Raw genomic sequence first — 15,575 nt, forward strand, 5'->3', positions numbered from 1 at the left:
AGAGTTTTGAACTGAGTATTTTTATAAGTGTTGCATAGTCTGCATAAGCCAGTTTTGCAAAAACTCTCTTTGATATATGTGATTGTTTCATTTGCTTGTTCACTGCATTCTTCACTTGCATAAGTGCTTGAAATCAGTAAGACATCACAAGACAAGGCTGATTCAGAAGACGTGTTCAGTTGCTTCTATTTAGCTGAGATCAAATCTAGCATTCTTAGTATAGGTTAATCAGTTGTAAAACAAGTTAGACTTTGTGCCAGTCGATGTGGTTGTGTTGAACACCACTGCTTGTATACTATAATCTTCTTGATTCTTAGTGGATTTGATTTTCAGTTTGGCTACGTACGTTACAAGCTTGTAACGTACGTAGCCAAACTGAAAATCAAATCCACTAAGAATCAAGAAGATTATAGTATACAAGCAGTGGTGTTCAACACAAATTCGTGTTTATACTGGCTTAAGCCACGTAGTGAAGTTTCCTCAGTGGTGAGGTTTATACTACGTCACCAAATTCGTGTGTTTTTACTTTACTGTTCTGCTTCTATTGCTCATACTCTTTCATATTTGTTCCCCTGGTAACTACACCATATGTCTGGTTCAAGCTTGTTCTTCTTCATATAAAATGCCATCAGATCAGTGTTTCATGCTCCTCCTTTTTCCCTGCAAAATTGGACCGCTCCACACTATTTTCTTTGTTTTTGTGATATACTTCAAATACCATTCTAAAAGCAAGATGTGTTTTGGGGTGGAAGCCCGAGAACAAAATTGTGCGGCCGGAACATAGCAGGTAATATCTGGCTATGGACATTCTTCTTCATATAAAATGCCATCAGAGTGTTTCATGCTCCTCCTTTTTCTCTGCAAAATTGGACTGCTCCACACTCTTTTTCTTTGTTTTTGTGGATACTTCAAATCACATTCTAAAAGAAACTGACCATATCCATGACACCTAAAGCATTCAACCTTTGAAATTTGAGGAGTGATGATCATAGTTGGCCTGCTTCCATTGCCATCTTGATTACCTCTGCCTCCTTTTCCTCTCCATGTACCTCGACCTTTTACCGTTGTTGAGAATTCACGATCGGTTGCAACCTTTAAAGCAGCTTGCTCCTTGTAGTACTTCAGTTGAGTTTTTGCTCATGGACAAGCAACGAAACTGATATTCATCAGTATCTTTGGATGAATACGTAATTGAATGTATGACTCATGGAGCGAAGAATTTTCTCCACTATGGTAACATCCTGCACCTGAACAACATGTATCTGCATTTCATTTGCAATTGACCTAGTCCTTGAAAAATAATCTCACCAGATTTCATTTCAAGAGTCCCAAACTCTGTGCCAAGTCTTTATTGATTTCCAATTAAATTTTCTTGGAGATGTCTCTCACCAGAAGAGTCTCAAGGACAAAACGATCAGTTGCTCTGAACAGAAAATTATTTACCTTGAGATCGATCCTTCAATTTTTTCTCTTCCACTATATATACTCCTTTGCGAAACCTTCAACACCTTGGACCTCAAAAAACTCTCCATCATCATAGTGACTATCGGAGCGAGGTATTGAAAGCTGCAAATAGTTGTTGTCTATTGTCACTCTCACAAAACTGCCGTTTTCCCTTTTAACCTCTGGCCCAGTGGGGGCTCTGAATTCAACAAACAAACTAGAAGACATTTAAAGACTATTATGAACTGGAGTTCAACTTCATTCAACTTGAAAAATCAAAGAACTGATTACAACTTATATTGAACACAGCATGAAACAAACTAAGCTGGGAATTAGGAGTCAGCCAACTCCACGACTCAGCACTCCTCCACTATTGGAGTACTCCTAAAGCTAAAGCTATGGGATACACCAAGTCACTAACCCATATCAACAGACTACCTTTCCTTCTTCGACACGATAAAACAAATTAATATCTAACAAGAGAGAGGTTATATGAAACCAGATACAATTAGCCAACAACCAGCACCCAATCAAGAGAGGAAAGAAATCTTCCAAATAGCAATAGAAGCCTGATGTTGTTTCCTATGAGTCCCACTGTATGAACGGAAATACGACCGGAAATACAAATGGTTTTCTGCACAAGCTTCAAAGCTATTTCACTTTCAAATCAGCGGAAGGTGATCAATAAGCACTAGGATTGAAGATATCACACCCATAATTTTCTTATAATTGGACTTCTTACTAGTTAATTCTTTTGTAGTACTTAAGAACATTCACTTTAGCAGGCAGTCTATCTATCCACTGTCCACACACTCTGAGGTAAAAATAAAATTGACTGAATAATCACACTATCACCACCATCAAAGTCTCCTAACAGCTATTTTTTTTTTCGTATTCAACAAAAATTTTAACCAAATTACAGCTCAAGGAAACACCCCATCAATACCTAGAAATCCTAAGATGGGATTAAAGTTATGCTTCTTCAATGCAACCAAGTGAGACCATTAAGTTTGCTACTCAATGTTGTCAGGTCTACGGTACGGCATGTATCTGTGGTCCTTTGTAGCATTCTTCTTTCGCCTTTGCTCCAAGAAGGCTTCAAGCTTGCCAGATCCCTGATCACATAAAATATTAGGATTATATTAGTTTCCAAAACCATAAGGACCAAAGCAGTACTCCCAACGGGATATTTTGGACATATTAAAAAAAAAGTAGGTACCTTGAGATTTTTGTACTTTTCAACAAGTCGTTTCTTTCGGATCTCAGCTGCAATCAAGAAAAAATGAATCATCAGTAAGCACTTCATCTTATGAGCCAGCATACATGCTGAGAGCATATACTATAGTACGTTTCACATTCATGCAACTTGATAGTTGTAAGGAAACACTGTCACATAACTGGTTCCTGACTAGAAAATTAGAAACAACAAATAGCACCACCCAGCTAACATTACAATGAATCTTTTGCATCGGTTCCAATGCACTGTCGTGCATTGCACTTCAAAAATATTGGGACCAGAATGTGTTCTTGAATAGCATCACTTGCCAAAAAACAAAAAACAAAAAAAGACTTGCAATAACAAAGTCCAGATTCATAGTTTCTACTCTTTGATTCAGACATACAAAATTAGATATAGCTGCGGTCTGAGGCACCACTTAAGGTTGTCAAGCACTGGACTCCAAATGATTAGGTTGGAGTTATTTTGTTAAGGGTGTACAGCTCCTCATATAGTGATTCTAAAATTGAGAACTCTGAAACATTTTGCTTTTCATGCATCTGTCAAGTATTGACCTTTGACCAAAAGTATGAGAGAGAGAGAGAGAGAGGACAATACATTTCTTGATAAAGAACGGTTGTTTTCCTTGCTTTGCTTTTTCTCTCTCTTTTTTCTTGTGCTCAGCTAGAATTTCAGCTTCAGTGCGCTTAGATGAATCAGATTTTAGCTGTTTATCCTGAAAAGACATAAGAGTGAAGAAAGTTGAATGAGCCAATATTTCTAAAATGAAAATGTAAAAAGGAATGTCAGCATGGTGAGATAAATGAGGTTTTGATGTCACTTGTCTTAAAAAATAAAACCACTTACAATCCAAGATATGCGCTGCTTTAGATCTTCAATGACTTCTGGATCCTTCGATTTTTTCAATTGTTTCTTTAGATCCTGTGATATCCAAAACGAACTCTAATAGGGAAAAAGCAAAAGGAAAAAAAACACATAAAAGAAATTACAGACGACATTTTAAGAAATTTACCTGCTTTTCAGCAGGAAGCTCGTTTGAAAACAAAAAATCATATCTCTTCCTAAACCTGGAGAAAAATTGCATGTTATTGCTCTTTCTTTTTGTTATGATAAAAAGAAAAAACTGTTCATATAAACAACATTGCCAATGCAATATCAGACAACTATAAAATCTGGATGTAATTTTCCAACCACCAAAATAGATGAATTGAGCGAGATTGAGATTGAAACTTGAAAGAGAAAGCCTACCCATCAACATTCAGAGTTCCACATAAAGATTCAAAACGCGGATCACGTACCACCTGAACATAACAATAAAGAATTTCAACCAAAGTAGCTACCGAGCATTAATTTAACAAGCTTTATTTAGAGGTTCTAACCCAAAACCGATTGGCAATGGAGGGACAGGCTGAGGACAATATGAACTATAAAGGCAAAGCTTCACACTGCCAGTCTCTAAATGCTATTGGCTGATTAATATTTTAGGAGAAGATCCTCAACATTCCATTTACAGTAATAGGAACCAAAAAGGTAAACCATGTTCTCCATCTCCTACTTTATTTCAATCTGTTTCCTTCTTATATAATAGAGTAATCATGAGTTAAAAAGCCGAGCAAAATGTTTCCTAATTTCAATATGAAAGTGATAGCATGCAATCCTACTTCTCACCGTAATTCAATGATCCAAACCACATATTTGCAAGATTCCCCATTCAAGGGTTATCCTTACAGAGTTACTATTTAGTAGTCTATCTATGAGCAAAGAAATAGATCAGACTGTTTCCAATAAACACTGCAAAATCATGACATAATCAAATTATCATATGCTTTCCGATTTGGCTGATATTTTGCATGATAAGTCTTAAATGGATCATGTTAGCTATGGCTAGAAATAAAAGGAATTATGGACATATGATTTGGATAGAGTAAGGTTTTGGTCAGCTCTATGGACATATGATTTGGTGGCTTTCAAGGACTACACTCTTCCTTCCAGTCTGCTATATTGGAAGGCAGCTGTAGTCTTAGGATCTCAGAACTGATTTGGCAGTTTGTTTGTAGCCTAGTAGGCCATAGCCTTGTTAGCTTTCTGGTTTGTTCTGTAGCTTTCCCCTGCTATGAACTTCTTATAAACATTTACTGTATCATTCTACGCGGATCAATAAAGTAGCTTTTGTTTTCAAACACACTAACAGGATAATTCTAAATTACGCATGTAAAAATTAGACCACTCAGAGCAATGGACCTGCATTGTAGCCCCAAAATGAGATAATCAAGCAACCAGCAGCATTTATATATTGCAACGCGTTTTTCATCGTTTAATATTTATACTACCTACTCTCTTAAATATTTGGAACCCCAAAAGTTTAGTCCAACAAACAATGCGGAATCCTAATTAACACTCATACAAATTGCAAAGCAGAAGAAAGCTGATTCTTGCAAGCATCAAAAGCTGACCTTTTTCGGAGCTTGAATGACCTCTCTAAATCTACTGACAGGCTTCTTGCAGCTAACCTCCATTGGCCTCCAAACACACGCAAACACACACAATCAATACTTCAAGCACATTACAAAAAAAAAAAAAATTTATGTAAAGCAATCCAAATACCGGTTCTTGTTTGCTCGGCCACCCTTCTTCTCTTCTTTGGGCTTCGGCAACACTACATGCGACCCATTGGAGCGCGCCCTCTGCAAATCCCCGAATGTCACATCCGCAAGCTCCTCCTCTATCTCCTCCTCCTCTTCCTATTACAAATCCAAAAGAAATTCAAACTTCAAAAAACCAAGCCTTCATAGAAACTATGAGGAAGGTGATGATGATGATTATCAGTACTAATTTACTTACATCTTCGGAAGAAGAGGAAGCTGATGATTCGGGGTCTTCGAACTTCGTCTTCACTGGTTTTCCGATTGTGCTGCGAGCTTGCTCCATTTAAAAATTTTCTGAGCTCTTGAAAATGAGACTGATTTGAAGAAACACGTACTGTCGAAATTGAGAATTTGCAAATTCTGTAGGATTGGATTCTTCGCTGAACCCGGGACAAAGCGAATGCTTCTGCTCTAGAAAGAGGCGGTGTAGGTTATAAACTTAACCGGCATGTTGAGTCGGGTCGGCTCAATTGGGCCCTGGCGGGTCAATTTTTTGGTTGGGTCGGGTCAGTTAGTAGTGTCTTAACTCTTAAGTAACCAAAAAATGTACATTGTTAGAGCAAAATGGTTTGACCATCTCGCTGAAAGATTTCTCTTGACTAGGGCGACATATCTATGTTTTCTCTCCATGTACCTGATACGAGCATGCTTCATTGTCTTGTGAGTTGTGTAACATTTTGTGTATCAAACCATGTATGAGTCAGGTCGGGTCAATTGGACCATGGCCGGGTAATTTTGTTTGGGTCGGGTCAGCTTGTAGTGTCTTGAGTAACGAAAAAATAAAACGAGTAGAAAAGCTCGACTAATAGCATAGTATATCGAATAGCACTCGGTTCACATCGACATAATGAGACCCCATTATCATTCATCATTAATCATACGTTTTTAATGCACAAGACATATCTACTATATTAGAATATGATGGGTTGATGATTTTGCTGAAAATTTTATCCTGATTAGGACATTACTTGGTACGAGCAAACTTTGTTTGTTGTGTGACATATACCAGGGTCTGCAACAACCTAGCTTAGATAGCCTTTTCCATCCTTCAGCGTCAAAAATACCTTAACTACTAGACCACATAAGCATTAGTAATCGCGTGCTCCTCAATTCATCACTTTTATATAACATTCGAATGAAGTTCACCAAAAGATGAAGACCACCAAAGAGAAGAGAGAGAGAGAGGGTCCGGTGTCTAACTGTAAATGAGTAACATATTTAGGCACATGCCTTGGTGTAATTACAAAAATGGACTCGAACCAATCAATCAAGGGAGCTCAAACCATGTTGCTTCGCTTAGAGTCTTCAGAATATCTTTAAGATGCTTTACTTTTCAGACTACATACAGGCAATACTAGCATTCTCAAGAAGGGACGCTGATTCTATAACTGCCTGAGGAAATGTTCCGTGGCACATCCAACTCTTGTAAAATATCAACCAGAAGGTGGTACTGTACACTCCTACTAGATACCAAAAATACTCAAGGAGTCCTAAAGGTCATCAGGAAAAATCAATTGCAGGTTTTCATTATCTCTATAGACTTGAACAAGAGCAGCAGCTTTATAAACAAACAACCCGACCATAGCTGGCACAAGCTGCGAGGAAGAAGCAGTTGTGTAAACAACAAGAAACAATAATTTTACCAGGTTTGAACTCAAACATGTTCCTACGAATAGTCAAGTTCCTCCCTTTCTACAAAATAGTTTCGATATTTACCTGAAAATCAAAGAGATCACTGGAAACATGTTGATGAGACAGGATCCACAATCCATATATTGCTGCTGGTAACACAAGCCTTGGAGATGAAAGAGCCATACCACAGCCCTTTATCAATTTCTCTAGAAAATCCTCCAGGTCCTGACTTCTTATTCCAATTCTGCATCAGAGGAAAACTCTTAGCTTGACAATTGCAATGAACATTAACAGAAATAAGACCAAGGAACAATACAAAGAAGGTTTTTGTACTTCTTAGACTTCTTCTGCCGGAAAATCTGAGGGACTGCTTCTCGGGATATATTGTCTACATGCTGGTACAAGAGTTTAAGGTACAAGCAACTGCACTGGCAATTAGATAGTTAACATTCGAGGTAATCACAAATAGAAGGATCAGTACCAATGAAGTGAAAAATTGGCAAATCATTGTAGACTTGATAAACGTGCAAAAACTGTTTTGAAAAAAATTAACATTGACAAATTAAGTTGTATCAATAAACCTGAAAAGAACTCCTGTCGCATAACTGACGGCACCCTGGATGGATGACTCTGTGTTAGTTCTCCATAAGAAAAACACACACTACATTCTTTCACCAATATCTACTTGTTACTAAAGTGAATGAAAGGAAGTATCTGCTGTTAGAAGCATGTTCTGAAACTTGGGGAATTTTACAATTATTTGGGGCACAACATTTAAAACTTAAAAGAGATTCTGTTCAAAGCACGGAATTATCTGCAACATCAAATTTAGGGCTAGTCTGTTTTATCTAAAGGTATACCTGGAATGACAGTGTTATTAAACAATACCCAGTACAAGCAGTTCCAATACCAATAGACAAAAGCATTAGTTCCCTCTGTATCTGCAGGAAAGGACAATGACTAGAGTTTAATAGACATCAATTGGAACCACATAATAAAGTCAATGATCAATAGAAATGGAAGCCTTCACTTATCCAAGATATCCAGTTGATAAAATAACCCTATCTATATTTGGCTAATTGTAAATCATATTGACTGATACCAGTGTTGTTATTTTCTTTATATAAACTTAAAACCTAGGTGTGGAGAAAAAGATATGACTCCTATCAATAGAAGACAGATATTCACCAAATGATAATAGAACAATAAAATATATCTATTATGGAAAACAACAGGAAAGGATACTTAAACGATCTGTGTATTAAAAGTAAAAGTAGAGAGACCAACATTATCTAGACCTCAAATACCTATAACCACGGATTCCTCTTTGTTAAATCTTAATTTCTTGACTTTTCTTCAAATAAACTAAGATATTGATGAGTTATCCTTCCATAAATTTACTTTTAATAGAATTCCTTAGTGTGATTTACCATCATCCTAAACATCTGTAATTTTTAATTAGAAAAAAGTACCTTTGAGTTGTATACAGTAGTTGTTATCCATCTATACATATCTGTATATTAGGTTGAAATAAAACAAATACTAATTTGAAAACAGTCGAAATGCTAGTCAGAGCCAACACTAAGCTTTAGTTGGGGTATAAACATACATATATACAAGGGTTTTCAAACCAGTAGCGTTAAGTAATAAGACATAATTTTTCTATTTACAGGATTTACTGGACACTCGTCTCTTTTTTTTTTTGGTCCCTCTCCTGCAATATGGAAGGCTAAAGTGCCTCCTAATATCGAGTATCTTGTATTGCCGCTCATGGGAGGCTGAATACTTCAATAAATTCAGGGGAGAAGAACATCATGGTATCTTTTACCCCATTGGTATGTGATGTACGAAAAAAAACAGCTGAAAGTTGAATCATCAGCTGTTTCATTGTCCCATTGCTCTGCCTTGGCAACAATTGTTTAGGGAGTCAATGAAACGGGAACTAGATTCAAACACTTATGTCTACGTTTCACTATTACGTGAGTGGTTCAATGGCATAAAGTAAATTCATATTCTGGTAGTTTCTAATGAGGGATGACCAAAATCCAGTTCCCTTTCCCTTTCCCACATTAGAAACAACCAGAATATAAATTATAAATACTTGATCAGTCACTGCAGGATAAATGGTTGGATGTTTGTTATTGAATTTAGTAACTGTAAAAAGGCTACTCTATGTTTCTATAGCGAATTGGTCAACACTCAAATGAAATTGCCAGGAGACAGTAATTTACAGAACAGAGTATGAACTGCATATATGACGTAAATTGTAGATAAATATTCGAGACATAAAATTAAACCCTGCTTATACATAGCAATCAACAATCTCCTGTCCAGATAATCCTATAATAGTTCAGTACAAAATCATCAACTGGCTAAAGTTCAATAATTGTAGTTTGCATTGGCCGACTTAATGAATCAGGGTTGTTCTTCCTAGACCCAACAGTAAAGTATCTCATCATAGCCGGTTGATCAAGTTTTCTGTTTGGTGGGTTTTTCCATTGTGGGAAAAAAAAATTATTTGGAGGAAAGAAAAGGGGCATGCTTTCAAGGAGATGAGCTGAACAAACTAGAATTCAGAAGTTCATTCAGTTCATTCAGTTCTCTCCAGTGGTTCTCCAAATTCCGAAATGTAAATTTCCTTCCAAAAGAAGCCTGGCCCGAAATTGTTTTTTAAAAGTTGAGGTAGTTTTGACTTCAAAGCATCTATTCAATTTTGGTAAATGGAAGAATATCGTAAAATTCATTTGAGATATGAACCTAAGATTTTCTAAAGGGGTGATTCTTGGGGGAACCTAAAAAATAGATCATTTGGAATATGGACATTTTGTAGGGATATTCCCATTATATATAAAGAAAAAACATACACATAACCCCTGACTTTCACAAAAAATAAAAAATAAAAATAAAAAATAAACTGAGAAACATACTGAGAAAGAGTATCATACAGCTTCATATTGAAGAAGGTTGAGTTTCTTCCTTCTTTCACTGTCATTCTGCATGGCCTGTTAAGACATATTAAGTAACAACAGACATCTATCAGTATCCCCCAAAGGCGTAATTTAAGTATCATTACTGAATCAATACTGAAGTTTTCTTTCTTTTCTCTTTCTTTTTGTTATAATGGCAGCGTCCAAAGCAAGCATAAGAGAAACCTTATAATGATAAATGATTTAAAGCATACCTTAGCAATGGCTTTTTTATTAATCGGTGCAGATCTATCACCTAACACCCATTCATTGGTTGCTGACAGTTTCAAAAACCCACCAGCGTCATTCACAGCCTACCAATGTTGATTCAGAAAAGATAGAATAAAAGGTCAATACATTTGTTTTTTCAGCTATCAAAATCTGAAGCGAACAAATAGTGTATTTGGCAATTAGATGAGTTATATTTGAGCAGACGATGCAGAAAGCTTCATTGAAAAAAAACTGACAAAGGTACTGCAATCAAGTATTTTAGAACTTAGGGAGCAAATTGAAGCCCCTCCTAACCTTCATTATGTTCATCACTTTTGACAATTTTAATCAACAACACAGGGTCACAAGCTTTAGCCTCAAAGATCAAATCATTCACACATCTGGAATGCATTAACTTTCCCTCAGGCATTCACATGTCAACTTTTCTTTTTGCAACTAAAGAAACTAAGAACCAGTGTGAAGGTAAAAAAGTTAGTTAGGAATTTAAAATCTACGAATGCTCATTAACAAAAAAAATTAAATACGTATACAATAATCAATTTTGAGTTCCTTCAAAGGCAATGACTGAATGTTCTCAAAGTTTCAATATACACAATGATCTCCAAAATATGCATCCCTTGTACCTTCTTAAAGATTAAGAAATACAATGCATGCGTATGTATTTTAACAAAACAAATAACTCATACTATCATAAAAAGGGGTTTCCTACAACAGGAATGTAAAGAATTTCTGTTGAGTTCTTTTCAAATCTTTCCTCTTAAAGATTATAAATTCCTTTATGTTTCCCTCTGATTGACGCAAATGAGCTTCAGCGAATGCAAAGAGAAGATTGTCATGGTGAAGTAAAAAAGGCAATGTTCTTTATTAAAGGTCCAAAAGCCCCAGGTGCAGACAGTTTTCCACCTATTTATAGCATAAGCACTGAAACCTGCTTACTCTAGAGTTGATAACAATTTGGAAGAATGCACTACACCATCAAAAACTTGGTACCCAAAACTGCAACCCTGAGAGAATGTCCTTTCTAGACCCATCAGCTTATGTGAGACTTAATACAAGGTGATTTGGAATTGTTGGTGGCTAGATTTAAGACTTCAGGAAATTCATCAGCCCAATCAAGGGAGCTTTGTCCCTGGAAAAAAATATTGCTGACAATATCATGGTTGCTCAAGAGTTGTTGCACAAGTGCAGGAATTCCAGTGGCTTCAAAGGTTTCTTTGCATGAGAACTGATCTCTCTAAAGCCTAAAATATCCTCTGCTGTTCTTTTGTTAAAATAGTAGTCAAACTAATCATGCATTGTATCACTTTAACTAGTTTTCAAAATTACAGAAATGGGGAGTTAACTAAATCTTCCAGAGCGGGTACAGGGAGAGACCACGTGACCAGATATCACATGGTCATTTGTATAGAAGATCTGTCTCACCTAATTACTTCTGCAGAGGAGAGTGGTCAATAGAAGACCAATGACCCTTACAAAAGACAGAACAATCAGAAAACTAAAGTTAAAAGGCATACAATCCACTCCAACCAAGACATAACCCTTACAAGAGACCACATTCAAAACCATACTCCCTCCTATAAGCTTGAATCCATTAAACAAAAAACAACTTGGATTCTTACAATTTAGAAACTTCTGAGATTATGATCAATTGGCGTAAAAGATACCAAAAAAAAGAAAAAGAAAAAAAAATTGAATCACAAACCGAGCGGTTGAAGATCAATGCAACGCAAAAGCCTGCATCCAATATGAATAAACTTGATACAAGGTAAATAAACAATGACAATATTCCAATTCAGCTTATGACATTTGACCAAGCAAGAACCACACATTAGATACACATTCCAAGAAATTTCGATACCTTATAAAAGTTCATAGATTGACTCATTAATCCCAAAAATCATGTACATTCACATCTCTAAACAAACTGATCAAAACTTGATCAATAAAATTCAGGTTTGCGAAAAAGCTAAAAAGAGCTAGAGGTCATTTACCTGCTCTTGTGCTTGTTGTTGAGTAGTAGTGTTATCAATGTCACCAACACCATCACCATCAACAAAATTCGTAAACTCCCTCTGCCAAAACACGTCAGAAAGTCTTGATATGAAGTCTCCATTCAACTGTCTTTCCTTGAAGAACGTCTGCAGCACGTCCTCTTCTGCAAGCTCACTCACTGGAACAGTGGAGTAGAACCCAGAAATGCAAAATGTTAAACAAAATAAACACAAGAAGCGTTTGAGAAGGTTTTATCTATGGAATCAAGGGGTCTTACCAGGAGATGGGCCTGTTTTGAGGGCCGAGACAGATGGGTTTCTAGTGGAAAGTGAGCGATGAGGGGTTGGAGGAGTTGCTGGGAATGAGGAGCACACAACCCTGAAAAGGGTCTCCATATTTCAGTGGTGAATGAACTATGAGCAGCAGCTGTAAGGCTTCTGATTTTGATATAAGGTAGTGAGAGAGAAGGGGTTATCCGTCGGAGAATATGCCTATTTTATTTGGTTTCAAATTGCTAAATTACTAGATGAGTAAATGGAGCCATAAAGGGAAGTCTCCACTCTCCAAGATGTTTTTAACAATTATTAATTTTTAACAATTATTTTTAATCCTTTGCTTTATTTTTTCAGAAACATTGGGAAGTCATAAAGGGAAGTCTCTCAAATTTAGTTTTTCAATTTTTTTACCAATAGTTGTAACTATGAAAATGGAACGCGCCTCACGCGCCTTCCTAATTTGGGGGTTAGGGTTTCTGCAATTTCTTCTTCGATGCTCTGTCCTTATCCTCTGGGTTGCTTGGGTGAGTGTTTGGAGAGCAAATTGGCCAGGTTTTGACAAACCTCTGACCGATACGTGTCTCCTATCTTTCAGCTTCCGTTCGATGACTCCCCATGTTGGTGTTCGTGATTTGGGAACTGATCTTTTCGGCGATTTCCATCATTTTGCCCCAACAATCCCCTGTTCTGAGAAGTTGATCATTCCCAAGATAAAGCTATCTTCTTGGTTGCCGCACAGCCGTTTGATTACTTTGCTTTCTCACCACGTTCTTAATCGTGCGATTCACTCTGCCCTGTGGGTTCTAGCCTCTCCAATTTTCAAGATAATAGATTTATAGGGAGATCTCTTTAACCTTTGAATGCCTTCCTTGTTTTTCCCAGTTGGGCGTCTATTGATTATACTTGCATTGTTATTGGTTTATCTGTTGCATGCTCGTTTCATTCCAACTTCTGGAGCAATTTTCTTTTGCGTGATTTGGTGATAGATTTATATCTCCAAGATGTTTTGCTTCATGATTTCTTTTCTCAGGGCTATAGCTGGGGAACCAAGAACCCTAAGATTATCTTGCGTGATTGTATTGTTGATGACTTTATGTATGCCCCAAGCACTTCGACTAGTATTTATACTAGATCTTTTGAGGACTTCACTCACACAACTTATTTTCTCTCAACAATCTCTACTTCAAGCACCATGGCTTACAATCCCAATTCCCAAGCTCATGTTTCCAGCCCTAGAAGACTTCCCCAAAATAGGACATACCCTCCCCTTCCCCGAAACACTGATTTCGATCCTATCCAGGTTAACATTGGGGATGAGTCCTTTGATGTTGATCGTTTTGCTGCCCAGATAGATTTGCCCCCCCCCCCCCCCAGAGGGTGTCTTCTCTCATTTCTCTAAGTTTTGCTTGGTTGGTAAAATTTTTGGGAAACAACTTTCTCCAGAGACTATTTTTGATAGGTGTTCTGAACTCTGGACTAATCTGCAAGGTTCAATTACCATGAACCGGTTAGTCAATAATTGGTTTAGCTTTGAGTTCTCTACTGAGGAGGATGTTGAGTTCATTCTTTTTAGGAGGCCTTGGTTCATCCGTAGTTGGCTATTTCGCCTCCAAAGATGGACTCCAACTTTTGATCCTACCCTAGCTCGCATTGACAAGATCATAGTCTAGACGCGCCTTCCTAATCTGCCAAGGCATCATTGGAATACTGAATCTCTCAAATTCCTAGTCAGGCATCTTGGTCAATTTGTGATGGCAGATGACAATACCATCAACGGTAAGAAGACCATGTTCGCTAGGATTCTTGTTGAGCTAGATCTGCGATATCCTCTGAAGAGGATTGTCCTAGTAAATAATGGGAATGAACCTCCCTCTACAATGCTAGTGTCGTATGAGGTGATATTCGAAGTGTGCTTTCGGTGTGGACAACATCGTACCAGATTACATTCTTGTCCGAACAGGGTGGTGAATGACAACTTCTTCATGGTGGAGCGGTTCGATAAGGAGCATGCTGTTTACCCTCCTGAAATGGCAGATAATGAGTACATTAAACCTCTCCTAGCTGATGATATCTCTATTATTTTCCCTCAGTCTCTAGTGTCAAACCAATTCCCCATGCCTTCTGATATCCCCTCTGAGAATCAAGATGATGGCTCTTGGAAAATTGTTTCCAGAAAAGGAAAGGGAAAGGATGCTAGGTTCTCAAAGATGGGTTCACTTCCCCATAAGTTGGCAAGTTTCAGCATCCGAAACAATGCTCTTGTTATCCCAGGTCGTTCTTTTAAGGATGTAGCTGCTAGGAGTGATGGACGCCTTGCTATCCCGACAAAAAAGAAGGAAATAATTGTGATCTCTGATTCATTGCAGGAGGTGGATCAATACTTGGATGCTGAGGAAGTACCTAAGCAGGGAGAGATTGAAGCCGTGTTAGTTGTTAAGGATTCAACTATGAATCCCATTACTGATGTTCCTGGCCCTAGTACTTCTTTGTTTCCTAGCCCTAAGAAAAGAAGTAGGCAATTGGTAGAAATGATGGAAATGAGTGACAGTAAGAGCCTAGGTTCTATGACTCCTACTGAAAAAGTTGTTAATGAGATTGCTAAGCTGGAATAGCCAAGATAGTTCCTGGTCAGGTTTTCTAACCCAAGTTCAACACCTTGTTGTTGGCTTGCGGTTAGATGTTTTGTTTATCCTAGATACTAGGATGCCTGATAGTAATCAGGCTAGTAAAATCTTTTCTTTTCTTTCTGGTTATTTTTCGGACTATGCTTTTGTTCCTTCTGCTGGGCAATCTGGAGGTCTTCTTTTACTTTGGAATACTGCTACTGTTCATTTAAATGTTATCCATTCTCACCCCAGATTTTTACACTGCAAAATCACTGACCCTATTTCTGATATTTCTTGGATTACTACTTTCTTGTATGCTTATCCTCATAAGCCCCTACAAGCAAGTCTCTGGAATGAAATAAAGAACTTGAATATTGATGATAATACTCCATGGAATTTGATTGGTGATTTAAACAACATTGTCTCCCCGGCTGAAAAAATTGGGGGCTGATCCCCTGTTAACTTGTATATGCAGAATTTTATTACTTTCTTGAATGACATTCATATGACTACTATCCCTGTGGAAGGAATTCCTTTTACTTGGACTA

At 37.4% G+C, this 15,575-nt stretch overlaps 2 protein-coding genes across 3 annotated transcripts; both read right to left on the reverse strand.

The window, feature by feature from the left end:
* Nucleotides 1-2,263: 2,263 nt before the first annotated feature.
* On the reverse strand, nucleotides 2,264-5,743 carry LOC112202128 (ribosomal RNA processing protein 36 homolog). Of its 2 annotated transcripts, none has more exons than XM_040519646.1 (9): nucleotides 5,522-5,743; nucleotides 5,285-5,421; nucleotides 5,134-5,200; nucleotides 3,929-3,981; nucleotides 3,693-3,747; nucleotides 3,527-3,622; nucleotides 3,278-3,395; nucleotides 2,663-2,709; nucleotides 2,264-2,558 (listed from the first exon to the last, which is right to left on the reverse strand). In XM_040519646.1, exons 1-9 carry the CDS (start codon nucleotides 5,606-5,608, stop codon nucleotides 2,457-2,459), a joined length of 762 nt encoding a protein of 253 aa, XP_040375580.1. In that variant the 5' UTR covers nucleotides 5,609-5,743; the 3' UTR covers nucleotides 2,264-2,456. The 2 variants fall into 2 exon arrangements, with proteins under 2 accessions (XP_040375580.1, XP_024198813.1); XM_024343045.2 differs by having other exon boundaries at nucleotides 3,527-3,601; nucleotides 5,522-5,741.
* A 666-nt stretch (nucleotides 5,744-6,409) lies between these two features.
* LOC112201698 lies at nucleotides 6,410-12,644 on the reverse strand. Its single transcript, XM_024342611.2, has 9 exons — nucleotides 12,424-12,644; nucleotides 12,146-12,324; nucleotides 10,139-10,237; nucleotides 9,903-9,959; nucleotides 7,818-7,898; nucleotides 7,539-7,573; nucleotides 7,291-7,380; nucleotides 7,042-7,201; nucleotides 6,410-6,920 (listed from the first exon to the last, which is right to left on the reverse strand). Exons 1-9 carry the CDS (start codon nucleotides 12,539-12,541, stop codon nucleotides 6,816-6,818), a joined length of 924 nt encoding a protein of 307 aa, XP_024198379.1. The 5' UTR covers nucleotides 12,542-12,644; the 3' UTR covers nucleotides 6,410-6,815.
* Between the last annotated feature and the right edge of the window lie 2,931 nt (nucleotides 12,645-15,575).

The sequence above is a fragment of the Rosa chinensis genome, chromosome 5, assembly GCF_002994745.2.
Source record: "Rosa chinensis cultivar Old Blush chromosome 5, RchiOBHm-V2, whole genome shotgun sequence".
Taxonomy (NCBI): domain Eukaryota; kingdom Viridiplantae; phylum Streptophyta; class Magnoliopsida; order Rosales; family Rosaceae; genus Rosa; species Rosa chinensis.

Excerpts from the sequence above, each read along its gene's own strand:
- LOC112201698 (XM_024342611.2), bottom strand. The coding sequence starts at position 12,541 with ATGGAGACCCTTTTCAGGGTTGTGTGCTCCTCATTCCCAGCAACTCCT. Across the intron at positions 10,238-12,145 it reads AACAACAAGCACAAGAGCAG|GCTGTGAATGACGCTGGTGG; the intron begins GTAAATGACCTC and ends CAACATTGGTAG. Across the intron at positions 7,381-7,538 it reads GCGACAGGAGTTCTTTTCAG|TTGCTTGTACCTTAAACTCT; the intron begins GTTTATTGATAC and ends TTGCCAGTGCAG.
- LOC112202128 (XM_040519646.1), bottom strand. The coding sequence starts at position 5,608 with ATGGAGCAAGCTCGCAGCACAATCGGAAAACCAGTGAAGACGAAGTTC. Across the intron at positions 5,201-5,284 it reads GGCCGAGCAAACAAGAACCG|GCCAATGGAGGTTAGCTGCA; the intron begins GTATTTGGATTG and ends GTGTGTTTGGAG. Across the intron at positions 2,559-2,662 it reads AAAAGTACAAAAATCTCAAG|GGATCTGGCAAGCTTGAAGC; the intron begins GTACCTACTTTT and ends TTATGTGATCAG.